This window comes from Aspergillus oryzae, chromosome 4, assembly GCF_000184455.2.
Source record: "Aspergillus oryzae RIB40 DNA, chromosome 4".
Lineage (NCBI taxonomy): Eukaryota > Fungi > Ascomycota > Eurotiomycetes > Eurotiales > Aspergillaceae > Aspergillus > Aspergillus oryzae.
Window position 1 is genome coordinate 4,197,096 of NC_036438.1, and position 23,632 is coordinate 4,220,727.

Here is a 23,632-nt window from a genome sequence, read left to right on the forward strand (position 1 = left end):
CTTTTTTTGACCGCCTTCACCCAAGACGCGTCGCGTCAGTCTTCTCTTTTTGCCCTATTTTTTTCTTTCTCTTCTGGTTACAAACTCCACCGGCTCGTATGATCTCATGAGTTCGACTAGTTTTTGAGTCTTTCCCTAATCCTCAGAAGTTGGTGTACCGAGTCCCTCGTCTTATCTGAGACAGAAGCTAAACCTCGGCCTTTACTTGTCCGACGTCACCTGGCGGACCACCCAAGTACTTCATGAAGCTCCTTACCGAAATAGATCATGTTTCATAGTTGAATTACTCGACCATTTACACCGATGGCTGATATTGAGACTCTGAATCACTTTTGCTGAATACACAGTATATCACAATGAGAGATGAAAAGTAAACATTAACAACATTCGTGAGTACAGTCGCTATGCATGCATACAAGCAACACTTTTTAAAAAATAAACATTATCGTTTATATGCCACACTATAACGCCTAGGTGATGAAAAATTACTATATGCACATCAAGCCTGGGATATGCAATTGTTTTGTTCTCCTTTGCTCCCACGAGAAAGAGGAAGATGATTTTGTCTAAGTCTGGCAACGCACGATTCAGAACTTCGGCGAAAACTTGCTCATGGCACGAATCTTCGCGCCGTAAAAGAAAAAGACAACCGGAATGGGTATCATAGCAACCGTGAGGAATCCAAGTAGACTGGACGCCCAGTCTACGCCCAATCTATGGTACATCTGCACGGCAAAGAGGGGGAAAGCACCGCCCAGGCCACTCCGAACGAGAGTGTTGGCGGCGATAGCTGAGTTGGCAAACATCATGTACACGTCGATGATGTAGTTAAGACCCTGCATGAAGATAACCAGGATACCCATCCCGATGGGGACACCTGCAATTACCTGGGGCACCCATGAGATACTGGGATCCGAGGTCCATCCGAACCAGAAGAGACCAGCTGGCAATAGAACAGAAGCAATCATCATGGGAACCAGGCGCTCTTCGGGCACAACCCTGCCATGTTTCTCCAGTTTGCGTGCAAAGCGTGTCTTCGTCTGCCAGATGATCAAGGCGACACCGCAAAGAACTCCAATCATAATACCAAGGAATGGTAGCCCTGCCACACCCCCATTCGTCCAACCTCGAACTTCTTGGAAGGAGACCGGGTAGGCCTCGAAGAACAGATACAAAATACCGTAGATAAAAGCCAGGTAGATCGTCATAGCTAACAGGATCGGTTCGAGGAAAAGCATTTGGAGCGGGCGCAGAAGATATTTTGTGACGATTTCTGATGCTGTTGGGCGATGCTCGTCCAGGAACGAATGTAAAGCCCAGTTACCAGTCTCCCGCCGCAGGCGAGCAGCACGCTTCTGAAGAATGACTGGGCCATAGGTTTCGGGGACGGTTAACAGCGCAAAGGTACCGAACGAAGCAGAGGCTATCAAAGTGATCCAAGCTGTCCACCGCCAGCCAAGATGCGATTCTGTAATGAAACCACCCACAATAGGTCCTAATGAGACCTGTCAGCCTTGCTACCACATCGCAAAGCAAACACTACCGGAAGACAGAAGGAAGACTTACCGATAACAGGTCCAACAAAAGTTGCAGCCGAGAAACAAGCAATGGCCACGGCACGATCCACAGGGTCCCAGAAATCGGCCATTGCGCCACCCACCACAGCCAGAGGAGAGCAACCAAACACCCCCATGAGAAAACGGCACAGCATAATTGTCTCAACATTCTGTGCCACTGCAACCGGTATTTGGAAAATCGCGAAGATGGCATAGCCAGAAAACAATGGGATTCTCCGTCCATATAATTCTGAGAGAGGCGACCACATCAAAGGCCCAACTGCGAATCCGAACACCACCAAACTAGTCGCTAGAGTCATAACTTCGGTTGAAACGTTGTACTCCTTAGCTGTCACCAAGGTTGCCGTTGAGAACACACTGCTGGCGAAAGTGATCCACATTGTCAAGGAGGACAGAGTCATGGTTAGAACCCATTTTCTCCATTTTGGCATGTTCTGGGGGTTCTCTGGATCATCTGGGCCGTCCCATTCTACCAGATTCGGGTCCTTCTCCGGTGCCTTCTCTTCGTGTCCCTTTCTTGAATGTGGTGTTGACATCGATCTCTCCAGCATGTCCAGATCTGTGTTCCGAGTACCCCCAGCATCCTTTTCGGGGTCTTCACCGATCGAAGAGGAGGACTCTGACCGCAAGGTGATGTCAGAAGACTGCATCGGTCCCTCATTTTCTTTGTCTAGACGAGCTGAGCTTTGTAAATCATGCTGCGTTGCACCATCTCGATTGGTGGCGCTCATTTTGATGGAAAGCGCGGGATATTGTTAAGGCGCAAACTCCAATATCACTCGATATAGGTATAGCAAACAACAGGCTTTGAATAGCAGTGATAAAGCCTTGCAAGTGGGTAAATAAAGTAAGGTGAATAAGGTCTATGGCCTACTGCCTGGCTGATTCAGGCGCATGGGAGGGGGTCTTCTCTTATAATAAAGCATTTTCTGCTACACGGAGGTGGGCCTATAGGAAAAGAAATTTGCACCCTAGTGACGATACATCAGATAAACGGAGCGCTATGAGAGGAGGAGCCATGGCTGCTAAGCTGCCCAGCGCACGTACGTGCTCCACCATGATAGATGTCTGGTCTACGTATTTGCTAAGTCCGAGTCCGATACCCCGATGCCGACCCCTATCTACATACATCAGATATGTACAAGTTATGAACCTATGAACTGAAATCTGATGAATACGAGGGTACGGAGTATATGCCCTGATGTCAGCGGATTTGTCATAATGAACACATGAGGAAGATTCCATGGCCGGTAAAAGCTGTCGGACTTTAACGAATGGAGTAAGGGCATGAGCTGATAGCCATGAACAATGACACAAGAACCACGAGGTCTGGCGGGAACTGGAAAATGCTTAGCGCTTTCGCCCCTCGCCCTTTCGGCCCTTCACTGTGGCCGACTTCCATGGCGCTTCCACGCCCACCATTGGGTCCCCGTCCCCACCCTTCCCGATGGCTTAACTTCGTCTATGTCCACTTTCGGCAGATGCTCTGCTTTCACTTCCGATTATCCGAAATCCATATTAGATACGCGATAAAGACCGTTGTTGTATGCCTTTTTTTGTCAATTGGTCAGCTCGCTGCATGGAGGACCCCGACCCCGGTCACTCTGGACTCTGGAGTTCTTTTGATTTGTTTCTTGGAGTTAAACCACCCACTTATCCCCGTCCGGAGTTAATGTGGGTTAAGGGTATGTCTCCTCCGTTGACCTCTTCTTGTTGATATATCGTGATCCTATTAGTATGTCTCAGTTTCATCTCGCGTTATACATTGTTTGATGTCCGACGTCCGACACGTGCTCGCGCATCAGATGCACTCATACCGCAAAACCAGCCAACGACATACGGTGTAGGAACTTTCACATTTCTTTTAGTCATCTGTGTTGGCTTATCAACCTATGGGAGTTTTAGATCGAGTCATGTTGGCGCCGAGCTGCCGATCTGCTTAACTCAGGAAAAATTATATCTGATATGTTCCAATGGCGTGCTGCATCACCGTTGTGTGTGGTGTTAGGTGTTATGGCTAAGCCGCTGCCTCAGGTTTGAAAAAAGTGACAGCCCTGGGTTTGCATTGTATAAGTACCTATGCAGAATATCCTCCCTCTTTCGTATTTAGTTATGTCTCAAACATATCGCTGTATCTGTGCTACATTTCTCGAAGCCACTTTCGTACATAACCCTATGCATGACCATTGGGATGGCATAGGATAGGAACTTTTTTTATTACTAGAGATTGGATTTCGAATATTCCATCTACTTGATCTGCGATGGTAGAATTCCAGAATTCAATATCGAAATGAAATGGGGCTCACTATTGTTACGGGGTATTTCCGGTCTTCACGGTTAGTCTAGCCCGCAAACTATATATTCTTGTTGATACTAATCGTAGTACGGATCTACTCCCGTATGTATGTACTAATATCTCTGAAACCACGCAGATTCTATCTGCATCATAATCATTGAACTACTCGAGGGGTAATAGTTTATTTCGGCTCCTGACTATTGAGCGACAGTAAATTATACGAGAAAATGTCAGAGAGAATCCCTGGATTAAACTCGGAGTACGCCCGGTCCAGTAAGAGTTTCAACATGAAAGAACACTCCCAGATGATAAGTTCAGAAAAGCGGCACTGGACCCTAGCTACAGTACTCCGTACACAGCACGACACTAATCTCACCACAGGAACCTTCAAGACAACTTAGTCACAAATGCGGACTAGCATAGTTTCATTCCATCTTGAAGACTAACAAATTACGAAGGAGAGTGGAGAAAGGGGGGCTTTTTTATATCCAAATTGTATCAGAAACACTAGACATTATCTAAGTAGAATGATATAAATGGAGGTAATTTACCTTGGTGACTTGCTTGGACGCCTGAAACATGCAGAGGACTAGTAGTAAAACTAGGGTTATTGGTATTGTTATTCTTAGTAGGTGTTGTTACGGGCAGAAGACCGTGACGCGTCATACTAAAGGTGATTTGAGGTTCTGGGTATGGCATAGGCTCTACTCTGCTGCATATGTCCCATCCTTGTCCATATTACTTGGATTTATTGATAGAAGCAGCCAGTTAAGACTCTGATTGACAACTTGGCCTGTGACGAGTGCCCGGCGATAATGGCGGTGTGATAAGGACTAAAATTACCCGAAGCGCTGCGGCCGGTGCCAGAGGTAGTGTGTGGTACCAGTACATCAAAGCTTCTCTGGTCTGGAAGAAGTCGACCATGGTTGCTACTGTCATCTTTATGGAGCTCTACTTATGTGTGTCCTTTACTTTTTAAAGACTGCAATCATTGGAAAACCAGCTCCGGTTCTTTATTCATGTATAGCTGCTATGTGTCGCTAGCAATGATAGTGTTGGCGCCTATTATAAGACATAAAAGAATAAAAGATGTTGCTATAAATGTATACCCGCCACGTGTGAAGTCCAAAACCAGTGACTCCCATTTCCTGGGTATCCAAACGCATCCTACATGTGTAAGCTCGCTAAAGATCATGCTCGAACGCCGAACGGATGCTCTCATTTCAGTAGAACCATGATATCGCTGTAAACGCCGGGAAATGCTAAATTCTGTCCAGAATTAGGGATCAAGAACTATCATCAACAGGGTCGTTGTCCTCCATCTTATGTCTCTGTTTCAAGGCATCGATAGCCTTGGTAACCTGCTCCTTCGCAGTAGTCTCCAAGTCGGTCTTCGCATCAGCTCCAATGGTTTCAACGTCGCCCACTTGTTCATATAGCATTCGGGATATATTCCGATTGATTTCGGTGTACTCGTCCTTTGACACAGTCTTTGAACGATAGTACGGCTTCAAGGCTGTACTGACTAGTTTCTGTATATCAGTCTTGACCGCTAAGGATAGATTGGGCCGGCTCGGAGATTTGTCGTTCGCCCTCAATAAATTCGAGCGATATGCTGCCCTTGGAATACGGCGTCGGGTGTTGTCTGAGAACCCCTGTGACGGTGTAATTTCTGTAGAGAGGGTTGGAGAGACATCGGGCGAAAACGGTGGCGACGAGGGATGAGTGGGCGTCACGAGCTGTAGTGGGGATATCGGCCTACTCCTTGGGTGAGGTGGGGGTGTCGTGGAGGATAGGCGGGGTGAGGAGTGGTTAGATGGCACGGGCGAAATTGATGGGGAAGAAGGCCCAGGAGTAGCATGGTCAGTTGCTGCAACCGAAACTTGGGCAGAATTCCCATGAGAAGTAGTGTCGTTTGAAGCGTCCTCGACTTCTTTCAACAGAGACTGAAGGAAGCTTGGTTCGCTTGAGGTTTCCGCGTTGATTCGAGCGGAAGCCTGGACACCAGCAGCCCTGGAAGACTCGCCATTCTGTGTAGCCAAGGCTGCTAAGTCTTCAGCTCTGCGGGTTCGTGGACGCTTTAGCTTCCGTTCAGGCTCGGTGGGTTCTGGAGAGGGAGACATTGTCGGTTCCTTTCTTTTCCGGGCCGCACTAGGATCATTCTCGATCTCACGAGCCCTTTCAAAAGCATTCCACGCCCTCATCTCTTCCAAAGACTCAGGCTCAGGTGTTGGCTCCCTCGGTACACGTGGCCGCGATGGTCGCGGAGCCTCAATATCGAGTAAGGCAGCCGTATCCCTGAAGCGGTTACTACCTCCTTGTCGCTCTGCAACTTCAAAACGACGCTGCCAAGCTCGAAATTCTCGCTGATTGGCTTCTTCCCGTCGTTGTTGCTGCCGGGCACGCTCGGCAGCCCTATCATCATCAAACGGAAAATCCAAGTCCAGGTTAAGGTGATCCCAAACGGACTGCCATACCCGAGCCCAGTGAAGGGAGTTCATCTGACTACGGCTCTGTAGCTGCCGCTGTTGTGCCCTCGTACGGCGACCGCGCCGGTCCTGAGCGCGCGATGACCTGTCCGCACTGTCGGGGGACAGCGCCCGAGCACGTTGGGTCTCGCATCTTGAACAGTACCAAGGCCCAGACGGGACAGTATCAAGCCCGAGGCAGTACGTATGCGAGGGGGCATCGCACCCATCACATAGAAGGAGAAACTCTTCGTTATCAGAATCTCCGCAAATAAGACAAGGTGAGAATCCGGCAAGATCGTCTTCCTCGATGTACTCTATCACCATCGAAGGATCGACATCCGCAACTTGAACGCGGTCCTGCACAGCATAGGAGGAGAGTACGGGACCTGTGACAAATAAGCCATTCAATTAGTATATATAATCATTCAACTGCACAATAAAATACATAAAATTGAAGGCCGGGGAGGGGCGGGGGGTAGGTAGTGACTGAGAAACATACCTCCGATTCGGTCACTGAGCTCCACAACGTTGAAGCTGCGGCGGCATATTGGACAACTGTTCGCTCGTTCAACCCAGGGCTTCAGACAATTGTTATGTAAGATATGACCACAGGGGAGCAACTGGGCGATCTGACCAGAATCCTCACTGCCATCCACACCATCTGCCTTGACGGAGGTGTCGGTCGACCTGCCATTTACTTGAACATCAAGTCTTGGCGCGGCCTCGGCGGAGACGGCAAGAGGATCGCTGGCGCTTTCGCCAAGGTCTCCTAAACACACAATACAAGTGTCGGACATTAACAGAGGGTTCTGTGCCAGGACTATCTGCAGGGAAGCTAAGAGAAGGCATGAAGAGCAGCTCACAGAAAGGGATAAAAGGCAGAGGAGTGGAAGGAGAAGGGAGAGGGAGCAGGTCGAGTGATGTGGGGAGAAAGCAACCGGCCTTTTGAAGGTGGACCTAAAATTCGGTCTAACGCAAAACAGTCTGGCCATCAACGTGACCTACCACGCGCCAGGCGAATCATTATTCAGGAAAATCGGACGAGGCACTTTGGGCGCAGCCCTCAAGGTTGCCGACTCTGACGATAGAGTAGTTGTAGCTGAGGAAATGTGCCCTTGCATCCCAACTATGAGACACGCCCCTCTTTTTTAGTTTTCTATCTCTCTCTCTCTCTCTCTCTCTCTCTCTTGTTGTTCTTCTCCTTACGATCAGACCGCCTGTGTAACGTAAACCTGCTCCGGTAGAATTGGAAAGGAGATTAACCAGAATGCGATCAAACTTGATATTACCAGAGCTTGTTCACAAGCATCTTCAAAGCATCTCGTGGTGCTGAATACATGTAGATCGAAACGGTAGGTTGATTGACCCGAAGGTACTCCGGTCTCGGTGCTTGGACAAGGAGGGCAATTCTATTGTCAAAACCTTAATCTTAACAGGGGTAAAGCGAAATGCTACATTTAGACGCAGAATCGGGGAGGAAAGGCGCATAGGCAAGAAACACAAACGATCGAAAGATAGATGGCCTACTCCGCACGCTTATCTCGTTGGGCGCACGAGTTTACTCCACTTGTATTTGAGCAATCCTGTGCCATCAGAAAACATGGTCACACGTATGCAAAACTCGAGAGTGGTCGTGAACGAAATAAAGATCCAGTGTGATACGAATGAAAAAGCGGTAGAGGAAGCAGACATGGCTGATGTGGAATGGCTGATACGTAGTCCTATTTGCAGAAGACCTGAATCACGGGTTATAATTGTGTCTATTGGTTAAGCACCATTCGTTCCAGATAATGGCTGGGTATTCGTAACGAGGAGCCCTTGGGAGCTTTCCAGATCTTGAATTTCGCTATTTTTTTATTTCAAACGTAAGATAAAGAAAATCCCATCGTGACACTTAAACCTCCGCGATTTCCCTGAGACGACGGATGGTGGAGCGGGTGGCAGCGGCGGCGGGGGTGCTGTAGCACAATGATCGATCAGTATTCGTCCCACATACTTCTTCACCACACGGTACACAGCCCAGTACGAGCTGCTCCCGTGGCCATTGAAAAAAAAAAAGATGTGGCTCGACTTACGAGACGGTGTAGGCACCACCGGCGACGGTCTTCTTGCAACCCTTGCACTCCCAGATACCAACAGCCTGGCGCTTGACGGTGTTCTTACCGCAGAAGGTGCAGACGTAGCGGGCGTGCTGGGACACTTCCATCTTCTTCACCTGCTTACGCAGGGAGGCACCGTATCTGTTAAATCATGTCGTCAATACATTGTCCAATTCGTCGAAAGCTCGATTTCGAATCCTTCATTTAATCGTGCGGAATAGGAACGCGATCGGCTTCATATCGATTTCTAGGCGAAAGGGCGCAAGAGCATACCTGGTACCATATTTACCCGTGATACCGACCTCTGGAATAGTATGTTAGTCTCGATTTATTTTCCAGTTATCTATTAGGCGTATTTCTCTAGGATAGAGCACTTACTCTTAGTGCGCTTGGTCATCTTGTCTCCGTGCAGCTGTTGAGGTCGAAGATGGATACAGTGCGGTAAGTCGAAATCGAGACTGAGGCTTTCAAGTGGAAGCGGTTGTGGGTGTCCAGGCTCGCTTAGGGTTCAAGTCTTGGCTTTATCACGTGATGAACATCTTTGCGAACTATGAACAATTCACAGGGCAAACCTCCACCAGTAACTACTAAGGAAAACGAATAGATTTTCTAAATACTACCTTATATTGAGACAAAAGATAAAAATGAGAAGTATGTCTCCACTGAAAGTCATTCTGAGCTCAAAGCATTCATAGACTCTCTCAATTCCAATTTTCGTGCCAATTTTCTACATTTTCTATCTTATCTAAATTTTGCACCAAAATCCGCTAGTCTGGCCCGCATGACATAAGAGGGGATTCAACGCAACCAAATGTCCTCGCACATTAGTAGTAGTCACTGGACCCTTGCCACATTATGTTATCAAGTCAATACTGATACCTGTGTGATGCTATGCATGTATGCCTTTTTAATTGAGCACTGGATATAAAGGCTGTACAATATTCTTCATCATAAGACTATCCCGTACTTACTACTGCCGAACAATTCTTCGCCGCCCTAGTCACATGAACGTGAAATGACCCCATTCTACTTTTGGTTAGTCTCACGGCCGAGGCGATCATCTCACATCACTGGGCAACTATGCTTAAGCTATGTGTATCTACGCGACTACTAGTAGATCCTGTGTCCTTACTTGTTTGAAGAATACATACTTTATCTAATTGTCTGTGTAATCCATCCAATCTCAATTACCGGTGCATTCTCCCTACCTCTGACAATGGAGTCTAAGAGGGAGTTCGACCTGATCCTTCTGGGCCCGACTGGTTACACGGGTCGACTTTGTGCAGAGCACATTGTTAAGAACTTTCCCACGGGCCTAAAATGGGCTCTAGCAGGGCGTTCGCTCCAGAAGGTTGGAGATGTTGCCAAAGAACTCAAGAATCTGAACCCCGATCGCGTCGAACCAGGTACTACATGAATCTGTACTACCGTGAGAACAGCGAACATTGTTGACCTCCTATTAGAGATTCTGGCTGTGCAGCTCAATCGGGAGGAATTGCACTCACTGGCTCAGAAATGCCGTGTACTTCTTAACTGCGTTGGGCCATATCACCTGTACTCCACTCCTGTAGTCGAAGCTTGCGCTAGCAACGGAACACATTATCTTGATGTGTAAGTAAATCATTACAGTCAGGCGCTGGACGCTATGGCTAATCTGTGTAGCACTGGAGAAACGCCCTGGATCAAAAGTATCATTGAAAAATACCATGAAACTGCCAAGTCTAATGGTGCTATAGTGCGTGTCATCTCCTTATTCCCTGTTCTCATATATTGATTCCCTGACTGTTATAGATAATTCCCTCTGTTGGCGTCGAGAGTGCACCTGCAGATATGTTGTCTTGGGCCCTTGTTAAGCGTATACGTGAGGAACTTTCCTGCGACACTAAGGAAGTTACGTGCGCAATAGATGAACTGAAGTATGTCAGCCGCTCTTTGACCACTTTACCGAATACATAGTGCTAATTATGTTCCAGGTCCTCCGGTGCAAGTGGTGGTACTCTCGCCACAATCATGACTATGTTTGATACCCTCTCATTGTTCGATATACTCAAAGCAGCAGACCCGTTTGCGCTGGCCGCATCCTCGCCACCCAAGTCTATCCCCAGCGAACCACTCGCGGAAAAGGTGCTGGGAGTCCGCTCAGTCCGTGATATGGGCACTCTCACCACTGCTCCAACAGCAATCGCCGACATTACTATCGTGCATCGGAGTAGTACACTGATGCCAGAGTTCTACGGGCGTCGGTTCCATTTCAGACAGTTTCTTAGGGTGAGGAACGTGCTCATTGGTGTCGCACTTCATTTTGCCTTCGTCACCGGCTTGTTGCTTTTGCTCCTGCCCCCGGTTCGGTGGCTCTTGAAGAAATATATCTATGCGCCCGGTAGTGGACCCCGCATGGAGGACTCAGTCAATGACCGGCTGGTATACCGTGCTGTGGCGACAGCTGATCAAGACACGCCGCATCCTAAGCGTGCACTTGGCAAGCTGAAATACGATGGAACGATGTATGTTTTCACCGGACTCTTGCTGGCAGAGGCAGCCATGACTATTCTGGAGAACGAAGAGAAAGTGAAGAAAGTCTCCCGTTGTGGCCTTGTAACTCCAGCTACCTTGGGCCAGGAATTCATTGACCGTTTGGAGAAGGTTGGATGTCAAATTGAGACCGAAGTGTTCAACTATTGATGACTATCTGCGACTGTGATATTGACTTACAGTCTGATGCCTTGAGGGATTACGCCCCTTTCTTTTTTTCTTTTCTTTCTTTCTTTTTTTTTTTTTGTTTAACATGCTTCCGTGTATTATTGTACTGTGCCTGCCAAATTAATGCTCCTCTAGTCAATACACATAATGAAACATCAAGCATCATCGAAACATGATCCAAACCATACAATTTTGAACAATCCCCAAATAAAACGGTAATTAATGCACATAGTCAGGACACCGTTCCCAAGCATAAAATAGCAAACAATCAAAAGATAGTAAAACAAGTCATACGAAGAACACTACAAATATATACAGCGCACCAGCGTCTGCATCTCTATATCGAAACCCATCACAACTTAAACATCCTCGGGTCACGGAATACAACCTCATCTAACCACCACGCAATTATCTCATTGACCTCTTCTGGCTTCTCCCATAGCGCCCAATGAGAGGTATTGATCTGCTTGAAGGTCATATGGGGAATAGTCTTGGTCATTCCCCTACCGAGATGTGCCGGAAGAGCCGTATCGCGGAGAGCTTGGATAAATAGCACGGGAGCAGTGATACGTTTGTTAAGGATGGCAACTTCCTCTTTGTAATTGATTTCCCGGGTTCGATACCAATTAACTAGATGTCGCTTGTTAGTCGTTTTTAACTTTTAACTTGATTGATGAATACCAGGGTAGCGTACATGGACCATGGAAACCGTTCCTCGAGAACTCCTCCGCATAGTATTCGAGTTCCTGGAAACTTTATCAGTATAACCGACCTGGGTTTATTGGTTGAGGAATAGACTGGAAATAACTTACTTCCTCGCTTAACAACTCCGAGGGAAGTACACGCGCCAACTTATCGGGCAGAATGCCCAATTCTGCATCAAACGCCATTTCGTTTTCAGGGGTCCGCCCGCCGTACATTGCGGAGAGGAATCTTTTGATATCTTCTTTGGTTTCAACGTATTTATTCAGCTCTCCACTGATGAACTGTAGTTGGTAATAGAAATGAGGCGTTATTTTTTCTACCATGTCTTTGAGGGGAAAGTATCGCCTCGTTGGCGCGGCGTATGGTACACAGACGGTGATGATGTGTGTTACTAGTTCTGGGTGCCAGAGGGCTACACGGTATGCGAGAGCGGCGCCCCTATATACATCGAGATTTAGCAACTTTAACGTCAATGTCTAGACCGACAATTGAGGCCCGAGGAGAAGCATGTACATACCAATCATGTCCGGCGACAATGATCTTCGGAATACCAAGCTGGAACGCGAGTTCTTTGATGTCATTGGCGCAACTTTTGTGAGAATAATGATGTGGATCTTCTGGGGCGTCCTATTATCAGCATTGTTAGCATTGTTGTATTGTTGATATACCGGGTATGGCCCCCCGGCAATTGGCGTTCTGGTGCCTACCGTCCTCCCGTATCCTAGGCAGTCTGGCGCAATGACCCTCAGACCCATATCCGTCAGCATGGGAATCTGATACCGCCATCCCATTGACAGGTCCGGGAAGCCATGAAGCTAAAATGTGAGTTAGTCTTCGGTTGTTTTCCTCTTTGTCTTGTGCGTTGTTTGCAACGACAATTTGTGATACCAGTATTTCACGTACAAGAAAGATAGTCGCTCTACATACGCCTGTATCGGGCGCACTGTAGAGATAACCTGCGGGAACATATATCATCAGCTTTTATATCCCCCATCAACTAATAAGGTTTGGAGAATCGTATATCAAGAGAAACAAGAACCTTAGACTCTCATATCTAGCTCAGGTTCAAGGCCCTGGAAAAAGGATATCCGCATACCATATGTCTTGCCGTTGATAGCAGCGAAACGGCGCTCGACTCGGAGATCGCCGGTTACATGGATCTTATCAACGATCATGATTGCAACGCAAGGGCTAAATATTGTACAGTTTCACGGGTTAATGCAAGGTAAAGAAACAACGACACCCGTGAAAAGCAGAGGGAAAATTTCTTGGTCAGGTCATCCTGTGCATACCGACTTTTCTTTTATTTATAGAGCTGTATGGAGACCCCCGCCAGCTGTCTGTCACGTGAACCAATGCTGATGTATGGAAAAATGAGGCTACAGGCTAAGGATTGGGCACTAGTATGAGGAAATGTTGAGGGGATCTTGGAAGACTAGTCTGATGGAAGGCGTTGTCAACCGTCATATGAGAATATGATTTGTAGTGATCTTCAGAGCCAATGCCGCTAAGTCGCGGGATAATCGATAGCCTCGGTTGTGTCCGTTAATGTACGATGCCTTAGATGCAGGAGACTCCTCCCAATGATAGCTCACATACGTACATAAAAGTCGGTGTTAAGAAAAAAATAAATAAAGAAAAAATGAGAGCCAACGAAAAACAAGTTTGGTATCGCCTAGCATTCAGTAAATCACTGTATCCTCCTTATCCTCGACAACCTCGCCACCGTCATCTTCAGCGCCTCGATGGACGTCTGCGTGGTCATTATTGATAGGTATATTGTTATTATTAATAGCCGTAGCATCAGATGGAGCAGCTTCAGAGTCTCTGTTATGGTTAGTCTCAGCACCCACCGCGCCAGTCTCATGGGTTGTATCCTTGTTCTCTTTGAATTCTGCTTCGGGTTCAGGGGCTTGGTCACGGTCTTCTTGAGTAACCTCGTCTTGTTTCTTCGAAGTGTCCTCTTCGTGAGCTGGATAACGCGCCTCGAATTCTGCGACCTCCCGGGCAACTGTGGCTTCCGCTTCTTCAACCTGTTCACGTATGATCGCTTCATCTCCGGACCGAAGCTGCCATGGCTTATAGTACTGTAGAGACACTGTTAGCTGAATCCAGGGTTGTAGGCAAGACAGGTAGACATACTAATACAGGCTCAGTTCTTGTCTTCAGAAAATGGGACATTGCCAGTAGATTCGAGTGTCGCGTGCGCATCTGTAAATGATCATCCGCTTGTCAGCCCTGAACTAAAGAGCAGATGAATATCCCAATCCAAGGGAACCTACCGATTCCTCTTCATAGAGTCTCTGCTCCTTCTTCCGGATAGCGATCCGTTCCTCCCGTCTCTTCTTCTTCAACTCGCCATACTCTTCATCCTGTAGCTTAAGCTTATCCTGTTGTCTCCGCTCAATATCCGCACGCCGCTTCTGAGCCGCCGAAGTCGAGCTCTGCGAAAGCGTCCCCAGTAAAGCACCGAATAGACGTTGTCCACGCTTGCGTTCCTCCTCACGTCCACCTCGGCCGGGTCTCCGTTCCGGCTTGCGTTCCGCTCCATCTGGGGAAGATTGTTTGCGCTCCGCAGGTGATCGGTCGCCCGTGTGATCTTGTTGTGAGCTAAGGCGACGGCGTTTGCTCTCCGAGTCGGCTTCTGCAACGGAATTCCTTCGCTTCAAACCAGCATCCGGGGATGGGGGGAGGTTGTCCTGTTCGGGCAGTACAACTGCCGATGCGAGTGTCCTACTCATGTACACTGTCAGCAGCTGTCTCGGAACTGTATAGATTTGACCGCTTACCCTTCAGCCATATCTGTCTGTTTCAAAGAAGTGAAACGCGCCCCAACACAAACACGCTAAAATAGGTGGGGAATAACAAGTGGATGGTATCGGCTATCGATTATACGGTAAGTATGAAATAGACGGTGTAGACAAACTGCGGTAAAGCCGACTACTCAGATCTGCAGAATCAATCCTATGAAAACTACTCGGTATCGCGATATGAACGGGCGGGCCTCCCGTGTCCTGTCTACGCACGGACCACATTCCTGATATGGAGAGTTCCGCATGGAAACTTCTTCCCTTTCCTTCGTCTTCTCCAACGCCTTCGGTCAGATTCATAACTTCCTCTGTCCTACAACGCTTGCTAGACCTTTACAAATCGTTGCAATTGAGGTTTTCTTCGCGAGCAATATTCCTCACTCAGAGTTTCTCCATTCGCTGTTAACCACTTGAGCTTTTACATTTGTCACGTCCTTTTAAGTCGCCATGTCTCGCCATCACCCCGATCTCGTTATGTGCCGCAAGCAGCCGGGAATCTCTATCGGTCGACTGTGCGACAAGTGCGACGGTAAATGCCCCGTGTGCGATTCCTACGTGCGCCCCACGACTCTCGTTCGGATCTGCGATGAGTGCTCTTTCGGCAACTACCAGAACAAGTGTATCGTTTGCGGTGGCGAGGGAATCAGTGATGCTTTCTACTGCTTTGAATGTACGCGATTAGAGAAGGATCGAGACGGTTGTCCGAAGATTATAAACCTGGGAAGTTCGAGGACGGACTTATTTTACCAAAAGAAAAGTTTTCGAAATCATTGACCCCGCGCGATGGTTACTTTCACCGCTTGTTGGTAGTGTCCGGTTCGAGTCTATGGTGGAATCGACTATTCCGTGTTCTACGGTCCTGCCCCTTGCTAGAGCGATACGCCAAGGATTCCGCTGTGTCGGGCAACTCCAAAAGATAACTTAATTACAGAAGAAGAGAGATGATGGAGAAATAGCAATCTAGGGGGCTGGAAGATAGCCCCGCTCTACCTGCCGGGTCTTCTCGGTCTTGCGAATCCACGGTTGAGTCCGTCGTTTTGTGGCGGGCTCACTTCCTCCTGCAGCCTGTCGCCTGTGATCTCGTCTGGCGAAGATGCTTCGATCTGCACATTCATCGTTAAACTTGCCTCAATCAAACATCTACTCACGACATGAATTCGTACCTTCTTAGAAATCTTCAGGCCTTGGTCCTCGGCCAGTTGGAGGGCGTACATCCGGGAACTAGCATATAGCATACGTTCCTTGATCGACGAACCTGACGGGCAAGTATAGACGAAGATTACCACGTCAGTGTCGGGATAATGATAAAATGTATAACGTGGGGAAGATGAGGAGATGTGCGACTCGACGGAGCTAGGAACAGTCCCGTTCTCTACCCCAGCAAGGACGAATGTCTCCTTTGGAATATCAATGGCCTGTATTTAGGGGAAAGTAGAGTTAGCACTCAATCAAAGCCTTCACCAAGTCGGAATTTCTTCGCCCTTCACATGTACTTACCAGCTGCACCAAGTCACCCGGCTGCAGACTTGCCAAAGCATTCTTCGCCTCGTCATCCACAGGCATCTTGTACTGCAAGCTGGATGGTGCTCCGATGCCACCATTTCTTCTAGCAAAGGAACCCCCGATTCCGATGTCCCTACCGGGGGTGCCACTTCTCGCCTCATCCTCGGCTCTCCGGACGGCTTCCAACTCCCGCTCTTTCTCACCCATCAGCTCCTCGCGCTGAGAACGGCTCTTGCTAGAGTCGTTCTTCTCGGCATCTCTCTCCTTCCATGCCTCCTGGCCCACAACTTCATCCTCTTCAGTCGCGAAGACAGTCGAGGCAAACTTCTCGCTGCCTAGTTCCCTAACCAGCGTCGCACGGGTAGAGGCGAAAAGAGTCTTGGCGCGCACCGGAGCATTGGAGGGGATGTAGGTCAAGGCAACGAGAGACGAAGACCCCGACTCCGGACGACGAAGAAGAAGGTAGATGGGGGTTTTCGGCTGAAGGACGGAGGAGAGCTGGGAGAGAGAGGGGTAGAAGGCACCCGGAGAGGAGAAGGGGATTGGCGAAAGGGGAGTCAGACTCTCAGCGGTGATATTCACCGGGAGGCAGAAGATTGATGAGTCCGAGGCGAAGTTATTGAAGGCATCATGTAGCTCCGAGGAGACTAATCAATATAAATGATTGTTAGTGTCTCCTGTGCATACTTCGGTCCAGTAGAGAGCCGCGGGGCACGCTTTATGGTGATCATAGTATGCAGACCCTGCAGTATGGCTGCTTACCCGAAATTCCTGACTGCATTTTCAACGAACACCAGCCGTAGCCTGCTCTCTTGTGTAGATGTGACTTGTCAACCGGGCTGCGGCGTTGTTTGTTGTTCTGGAGTCTGCTGAGGGGAAGTCAGAAGCGGTGTGCTTGGACAAGTGGGGTCTTAGCGTTGGTCTTAGTTTCAAGGTCCTTCGTGGGAGTCTACGGCGACATTTACCTATCCTATTTTACAAACAATTGGTCTTAACTCATTCGATTCAAGGCAACCTGGTCCTGAATTTGTCTAATATCTTCAATTATTGAACATAGGAAAAGGTATAACAACGAAACTAACAGAAGAAGAAAAAAGAACTATGTACAGTCCACGCTATAGGATCAGATCTGAACGGCCGTCAAAAAGCCCAGAAGATAACGACAATGATATGTACTGATGATGCAGAGATCGCATTGCAATCGAAAACGCCACCATGCTCATGGTATCAAATGCTTTCGAGAACACGCCGCGGCCACTCCCTCCAGGGGTGCCAAATTTACTCCTCGAATTTGCCTCCCACGAAGGCCCAGTTGGACCTCTCCAGCTTGCCTCTGAGGAATTCGTACACGGTGAAGGTGACGGCCTGACCAGGAGCCACTCTCATCACACGAGGTGTGATACCCTTGTAGAAAGCACGTGCACCTTCTTGCTTGAACATATCGTTGGCGATGGCCATGATACGTGATACAGCTGATTGGCCGGGCTCGGCGCGGGTCTTCTGCAGTCTCGTCTTGATTGTGTCGATGGGGGCGTTGGAGAAGGGACCGACGGCACCAGAGATCAATCCGATCACGGTCGTCTGGTAAGATGGGAGCTGGGTATCGGCGTACTCGGGCTGCCATCTCTGGAGCGCAGCCTTCAGCTCGCTGTATGCAGTGAAGTTGGCGGCCTGGTTTGTTCCCTGTCGGAGGGCTGTCAGGGAGACACCACGGTAAAGAGCGATGAACCCTTCTTCCTTGATCACGGTGAAAAGTGCATGCGGGGCACTGCGGTACTTGGGCGCATCAAGAGGATCGGCCAAACTATGATACTGTGCTTGCAGACGAATCTTGACGACTTCCATAGGGTTGACGACCGCCACAGCTTCGGTGACACCAGCAGATAGACCGGCTGTTTGAATGAATCTTGTCAGTTTTTTCGGGCAGTAGAACACGAGGTGATGTGCATAAACTCACCAAGGAAAGTTGCTTTGCTTGTGACATGTCCTGTCTCCTTGTCCGCAAGCATTTGCTTGTACCACTCATAGGAGGTGAAACGGATTGCCATTTTCGGAATGATACCTCCCAGGACAGCTCCTAGACCCTTATAGAGACCCAGAGCAGTCTCCTTCTTCACAATCTCAACACCAGTGGCAACAAACCCGCGGGGTTTTACCTATATGGCGGAAACGCTATTAGCTGAGGTAGAGGGTGCATGGTGGAAGTCAAAACTTACACCCGGGGCTCTGGCGCGCCGCGAAAGCTGCATCCGGACCTTAACGGTATCTAACCATGACAGTGAGCCATTGCCTCTCAATAAATCTCGAATTGGATGTTCCCGTACCTAGAGGATGACATACGAGCGCCTCCATCATTCCGGCACCACCACCAGCTGTTTCACAGGTTAGCACGTGCGACCTTTTAGTTGGACAAAATGAGCCCTACCGATCAAGTTCACAGCCGCAGAAGCCGGCTTCTTGCCATTGCCATTGCCATTGCCATTGCCTTGCGCACTCTTCGTCGACATGGTGGGCGATTGTGTTTGTGCAATTATTGAATTGTTATCGAGTCAATTGAGGTGCGACACCCTTCCGATGAGGGGGTATAGTTGTCTAGGTCAATGCGACGGTATGGGGAGAACAACAGCACGCAGAAGGAAGAAGGACTGAAGATAAAGGAGGTCGAGAGGAAGAATGACTCAATCGTCAATCGAGCGCCAGGGATGACTTTTTTTTCTTAAAGAAAAGAATATCGACGATATCGGACCTTCACAGGTTGACCTTTAAAATACGGGGAGTTACGGAAGTATAGCCACTACGTCCCTCGGCACAACTGACACAGGGTATTTAAATTGGTGGATAGAGAAAGGGGGGCCACACACTCTGGGGTTAAAAGGATTTAGAAATAATAATAGATAATTTTCGGGAATGGGGATCATTAAACGGGCTCGGGTCAAGTGGCGGCTTTCTTTTTAGGCTTCTTGTTACAGCGAACCGGCCGTGGAGGAGCTCTGACGGGGAAGCGGAGGCAAGCTCTCTGGACGAGCGGAAGATACCCGCGATTCAACCGAATCACCACTAAACGGATTCGCGGAGAGAAGAGAGTCCAAGCGACAAGGTAGAGGCGGAATAAAGTACAATCTACAATCCTTCTTGGGCTATTTTATAGATATGCTTTCTTTCTCTCATCCCCCCGTTGGTCGTGCCCTCCTACAAAGCCTGCCAGACACATCTAGTACGTGAAGATGTCATCCCGAGGCATCGGATAATGACTAGAAGCAACTTCTTCCGCAGTTCGCTGTCAAGCCAAGTGCGGTTCCCCCAGAGTGTGACCTCATCACCCTGCACCAATGACACGACGGAACCAACCCTAATGTCTTCAGCCAGTCAGTCCTTCACATGCTGAACGAGACCTTCTGGCCACTGATAATTAACCTGCCGTCGTCACCTGGCAGGATCAGTGACTTAAGTGTGCCTTTTGGCTCCAGAAATGCTTGTGATTGATACCTTACCAAGTACTACTAGTAAGACAACCTGGGGTTGGAGTCTCGTGACTAAACCCCGTACTAAAGCCATCGTCACGGGAGATGTCGGGCCAAGACGAGAGCTTCGTTCAGCCGAGGCTTTTACCCTTCTCAGTTCTTATCCGACGGGGCTCCTACTATGTCTCTCATACCTTGAAGGCCAGGCCACCAGGTACCAAGAATTAAAGTCTCTCTGCATTAGTGAACTGGTCGATCAGGAGGGGTAGGTATTTTTCAGGGCCAGAAGGCTTCAAGGATAAGATTTCCTTGCTTCTTCGTGATCTCTTCTTCTTCGGGGGGTAAAATTGAAGCGGCTGTAGATTTATTTCGTCAGCCCTGTCGCGGTACATGTTTTATCCCCGCCTCCTGACTATTTATCCCTTGCGATCTATACGACTTTGATGGATCTACGGTCCCAAGACTTTCACGTTTCAGGGTCGATACAGAATTGTTTATACAACTTTCACATGAAAGTTGAATGCATTGTAGCATATGATTACTCTGCATTGTTCGTGTTCTCATAGCACCTTTCATCATTTTCATGGGAAGTTGATTATTCACTGATGGTATGCTAGAACGGAGCTCCAGCTCCATGTATACCTCTAACGATCCCTGCGATAAGTAGCTGCAGGGTCAGGTTCAAGCAGTGATTGGAATGGGCAGCTAAATGCAATCCCATCCCAGCCCAGGATAACATGGATATGGAAATATCAGGTACATTAATTAGGGGCCTGAAAGCCACGAATCTTAGGCACCGTATTAAACCAGGCAGCTAGTGCTTTCATCATGGCAGACCAGCCCTACTGAACTATCAGACATGAGAATGGGAAATCATGAGTCCAAGTTACCAGTGCTTAGCGCCGTTCGTATAGTTGAGATTCGCATTCGAGACTTTCAGCTGGATATCAGATTTTACACTACCTTAAACTATCTTCACACTAACCAACCTGCACACAAGGGCCAAATGCCACGTTAAGGGGCTGGTACCTCTCAATCAACCCAATGTAAACCCTGACAGTCAATATGAACCCCTGTCTCCGCATACCTTATCTTCAGAACGAGTCAATACGAAACCGGCAATGACTGGGCAGCCAGCACACACGGCCCGTAACCAGTAGATTCCCAATCCAACCCTCCTCATCGGGATCGGCATCGTCGACATCCTGGCCTACTAGGTACTTCCCGAACGTCGCCAAAAACGACGGCGTTATCCGATCCGATTGTATCATTCTCTACGGCGCATTGGCGTTCTTCTTCTTCGGCTCGGGATTCAGCCTCTTGCCCCAGAAACACCTTCACTAACTGAATTCCCGCCCAGGCTATCTCGGTTCTCGTCGTTCTGAGCTTGTTCCTGGCCGTCGTCTATGTTATTTATGTTGCTAATCCGTACGATCTCATTGCCCAGGCCGTGTTGGCAGGATATGTCTGACTATCACATCACATAGAGTGATGGAAAGGACACAGCAGCGCTAGTGGAAGTGTTGATTGCGAATTTGCCGAGTCCGTTCAGCACGGCTAGTTGAACTGTTGCTCATGTTCCGAATACGGCTGAATTCAAGCCCTGAAGGTCTGGCTGGGATAATCTATCATATATGTACAAGGATGTGTTTAAGCAATTGGGTCTCAGCATGCTCCTACACTTAGCATTAAGAGCTAGTACGGTGGACATAGCCCCCACAAAACGGCGAGCGTTCTGGGGAAAATCATCTGTTCCGAAGATCGGGTCTGTATTGTATGTTTGCTTCTGTTATCTATCTCCGTACTCCGTACAGTAAACGCCATACCGGATTGTATTCTCTACCTCATATCTCTAACTAGCCAGTATAATGATAGACTCCGGGCTGCGGTCTACTCCAGTCTTGGTGGACTCCGAGGGAGAAGACTATTGTTGTGTGTTTCTGTTCGGGTTTGGGGATCTTGTTGTTGTACGCTATGTGGATGCCGGTTGACTTGTATGTTAAAGCGAGGACGTCCGTGCCGGATTTGATGTGTAGAATTGAGCAGATATGTGGTGCACATTGTTTTGTGTAATTGTTTCGGCGGTGGAGTGCTATTCGGGGTGGAAAGGAGGGTGTCGACGGTTGTGAGGTCTGCTTTGGCAAAGATGAAGTGACGAGTGCTGGTGATATAGTGAACTTTTTAGGAAAGATCAGGCATGGACGGACAGTGGTGAGTCTTTTTTATTTCGATAGATTAATTTTGAAGTCGTGGTTATTGTCTTATAAATATGTTCGGAATCGCATGTAAGTCTTGTAGGTAAATTTACAAAGGAGAAGAAATAATCCTATATAACATCGGCGGAGAAATCCAGTCTAGGTTTCCACCAGACGCCCGTATGAACGCCCATGTTTAGCCCGTAGGGCAGCGACCATGGGTAATAGAAAAAACTAAAAATGTGCACCTAAATGTAGCTCACTTTCACACCCATTCCGACGGTTCCCTTGACTTTCTGCCATCCAGCTCCGGTGATTCTTCGGAGCCGTTCCCGCACGCCTTGCCTGCTCAGAGCCACCAAGAGCCCCAGCAAGAATAACAGCGTCCGGGCGAATGACATCGGGTTGCCGGCGACCGTCTTCGAGATATATCGCAACAGATTGCGTAATACGTTCGCCAACGCTCGCGTTTGTCCGGGCCGGGATACAGGCTTCTCCGGTCTCTTCTTCGAACCAGTGGGCGAAAGAGTATTGGTTCGATTGGACGACGAATTAGCCTTGCTACCGGATTGCTTCTCGCCCTTCCCTCTGCTCTTGACACTCCCGTTCGGGTTGGTCTTCTCAATGCCGTAATCCACCTCACTGTTATCGCGGGTATGTCCCTTCTGAGAGTGCTGAGCAGCAGCGGCCTCTTCCTCTGCTCTTTGGCGTTCCGCTTCCTGCATTTCTCTCTCTAGCTGGGCGTCCTTCTCCCGCTGAAGGGCTGCAGCGCGCAGTTCGCCCTGCTCCCTCTCTTCCTTGAGCCCGTCGAGAGTTTGCAAGAACATCTCTTTTCGCTCTTCATCGAGGACCTCACTAAAGTTGATGAATTCACTTGCATAGTCCCATTCTTCGTTCCTAGGAAGAACATGGAGGGTGAAAAGCTCAATTATCCTAACTCGAGAGGTCAGATCCCTCGGCGTGTCGGTGCCGCCATTAACTCGCGCCTTAGATTGTTGACTGGGAGAGTTCTGCATATGCTCGGCAATGTCCAGATTTGGTTGACCATATGATGATAGGTAGTGCTCGAGTCGCTGCTGATTGAGCTTCTGGGAGGGAGAATGGTTCAGTAGCAATGTCGCTCTGCCCATAGTTAGTCACAATTGAACCAGACATAAACCGAGGTGAGGGTTACTAACAAATTATATACGACTTCCGCATCGACTGAGCCCTCGCGGCCTTTATAACCCGTCTGAACAACTGTCTCCCAGATTTCGCCTTCGCGCACTTTGGTGGAGATAGCCTTCCACTCTTTCTGGCCGAACGTTGCTTTCCCTTCCTCGGGTCCAAGATCAAGTATGGCGCTCAGCAGTGTGATGTATAGATTCCAAACTTTGATCCTCACCGAAGCTTGAGCCATAGCAATCGGCGGTAGTGACTCGTTACCGTTGGCATATTGGTCGTCATTTGTCTGACTGGTTGTGAGGATGGGTTCAAGAGTGGTAAGCGTTTCTTGTAGCCGACGAGTTAAATAGAGCTGAGAAGCTTTCTTGTAGGTTTTTGAGCAGATCTTCGAAGGCGAAAGGGACGATGCGGAGGTCGAGAGTTGCGACTGCGACACGGAATCGTCGGCGGCCATTGTTTCACCGCCAGCGGAGGATGCGATAGATGTTTAACGTGGGGATATGCTGTTCGCGTGGTGGTTATAATATATGCAGTGAATATTTAAAGGGACAATTCTCGCTCAATTGTATCTCAGGGGTGGTTGGGATGCAGCTAACAGGAGGACATGACACTTAACACTAACTTTCAGGTTAGACGGGTTGCAAGTCGGGG

At 48.5% G+C, this 23,632-nt stretch overlaps 10 protein-coding genes across 10 annotated transcripts; 2 read left to right on the plus strand and 8 right to left on the minus strand.

Annotated features, from left to right (window-relative positions):
- Positions 1–587: 587 nt before the first annotated feature.
- Positions 588–2,308, minus strand: AO090102000135 (MFS transporter; the record flags this gene model as incomplete). The annotated part of the gene is made up of 2 exons (XM_001822317.1): positions 588–1,495; positions 1,567–2,308. The coding sequence occupies 2 exons, from the start codon at positions 2,306–2,308 to the stop codon at positions 588–590; spliced, it is 1,650 nt and encodes a 549-aa protein (XP_001822369.1).
- A 2,851-nt stretch (positions 2,309–5,159) lies between these two features.
- Positions 5,160–7,141, minus strand: AO090102000133 (putative PHD and RING finger domain protein; the record flags this gene model as incomplete). Its single annotated transcript, XM_001822316.3, has 2 exons — positions 5,160–6,730; positions 6,844–7,141. 2 exons carry the CDS (start codon positions 7,139–7,141, stop codon positions 5,160–5,162), a joined length of 1,869 nt encoding a protein of 622 aa, XP_001822368.1.
- A 2,518-nt stretch (positions 7,142–9,659) lies between these two features.
- AO090102000131 (uncharacterized protein) lies at positions 9,660–11,125 on the plus strand (the record flags this gene model as incomplete). The annotated part of the gene is given in 5 exon segments (XM_023236967.1): positions 9,660–9,849; positions 9,883–10,054; positions 10,073–10,178; positions 10,235–10,359; positions 10,417–11,125. The coding sequence occupies 5 exon segments, from the start codon at positions 9,660–9,662 to the stop codon at positions 11,123–11,125; spliced, it is 1,302 nt and encodes a 433-aa protein (XP_023091686.1).
- Positions 11,126–11,495: 370 nt separating this feature from the next.
- Positions 11,496–13,023, minus strand: AO090102000130 (alpha/beta fold hydrolase; the record flags this gene model as incomplete). Its single annotated transcript, XM_001822314.1, has 7 exons — positions 11,496–11,773; positions 11,838–11,889; positions 11,956–12,286; positions 12,366–12,475; positions 12,556–12,663; positions 12,776–12,804; positions 12,945–13,023. 7 exons carry the CDS (start codon positions 13,021–13,023, stop codon positions 11,496–11,498), a joined length of 987 nt encoding a protein of 328 aa, XP_001822366.1.
- Positions 13,024–13,530: 507 nt separating this feature from the next.
- Positions 13,531–14,029, minus strand: AO090102000129 (uncharacterized protein; the record flags this gene model as incomplete). Its single annotated transcript, XM_001822313.3, has 2 exons — positions 13,531–13,935; positions 13,991–14,029. The coding sequence occupies 2 exons, from the start codon at positions 14,027–14,029 to the stop codon at positions 13,531–13,533; spliced, it is 444 nt and encodes a 147-aa protein (XP_001822365.3).
- Positions 14,030–14,080: 51 nt separating this feature from the next.
- AO090102000128 (uncharacterized protein) lies at positions 14,081–14,589 on the minus strand (the record flags this gene model as incomplete). Its single annotated transcript, XM_023236968.1, has 2 exons — positions 14,081–14,086; positions 14,131–14,589. 2 exons carry the CDS (start codon positions 14,587–14,589, stop codon positions 14,081–14,083), a joined length of 465 nt encoding a protein of 154 aa, XP_023091685.1.
- A 516-nt stretch (positions 14,590–15,105) lies between these two features.
- On the plus strand, positions 15,106–15,432 carry AO090102000127 (PHF5 family protein; the record flags this gene model as incomplete). Its single annotated transcript, XM_001822311.1, has 1 exon — positions 15,106–15,432. One exon carries the CDS (start codon positions 15,106–15,108, stop codon positions 15,430–15,432), a length of 327 nt encoding a protein of 108 aa, XP_001822363.1.
- A 212-nt stretch (positions 15,433–15,644) lies between these two features.
- AO090102000126 (twinfilin-like domain-containing protein) lies at positions 15,645–16,221 on the minus strand (the record flags this gene model as incomplete). Its single annotated transcript, XM_001822310.3, has 3 exons — positions 15,645–15,761; positions 15,822–16,073; positions 16,156–16,221. The coding sequence occupies 3 exons, from the start codon at positions 16,219–16,221 to the stop codon at positions 15,645–15,647; spliced, it is 435 nt and encodes a 144-aa protein (XP_001822362.3).
- A 1,218-nt stretch (positions 16,222–17,439) lies between these two features.
- AO090102000125 (putative succinate:fumarate antiporter (Acr1)) lies at positions 17,440–18,668 on the minus strand (the record flags this gene model as incomplete). Its single annotated transcript, XM_001822309.3, has 5 exons — positions 17,440–18,053; positions 18,119–18,317; positions 18,378–18,427; positions 18,486–18,533; positions 18,587–18,668. The coding sequence occupies 5 exons, from the start codon at positions 18,666–18,668 to the stop codon at positions 17,440–17,442; spliced, it is 993 nt and encodes a 330-aa protein (XP_001822361.1).
- Positions 18,669–22,065: 3,397 nt separating this feature from the next.
- pex26 lies at positions 22,066–23,435 on the minus strand (the record flags this gene model as incomplete). Its single annotated transcript, XM_001822308.3, has 2 exons — positions 22,066–22,939; positions 22,996–23,435. 2 exons carry the CDS (start codon positions 23,433–23,435, stop codon positions 22,066–22,068), a joined length of 1,314 nt encoding a protein of 437 aa, XP_001822360.1.
- Between the last annotated feature and the right edge of the window lie 197 nt (positions 23,436–23,632).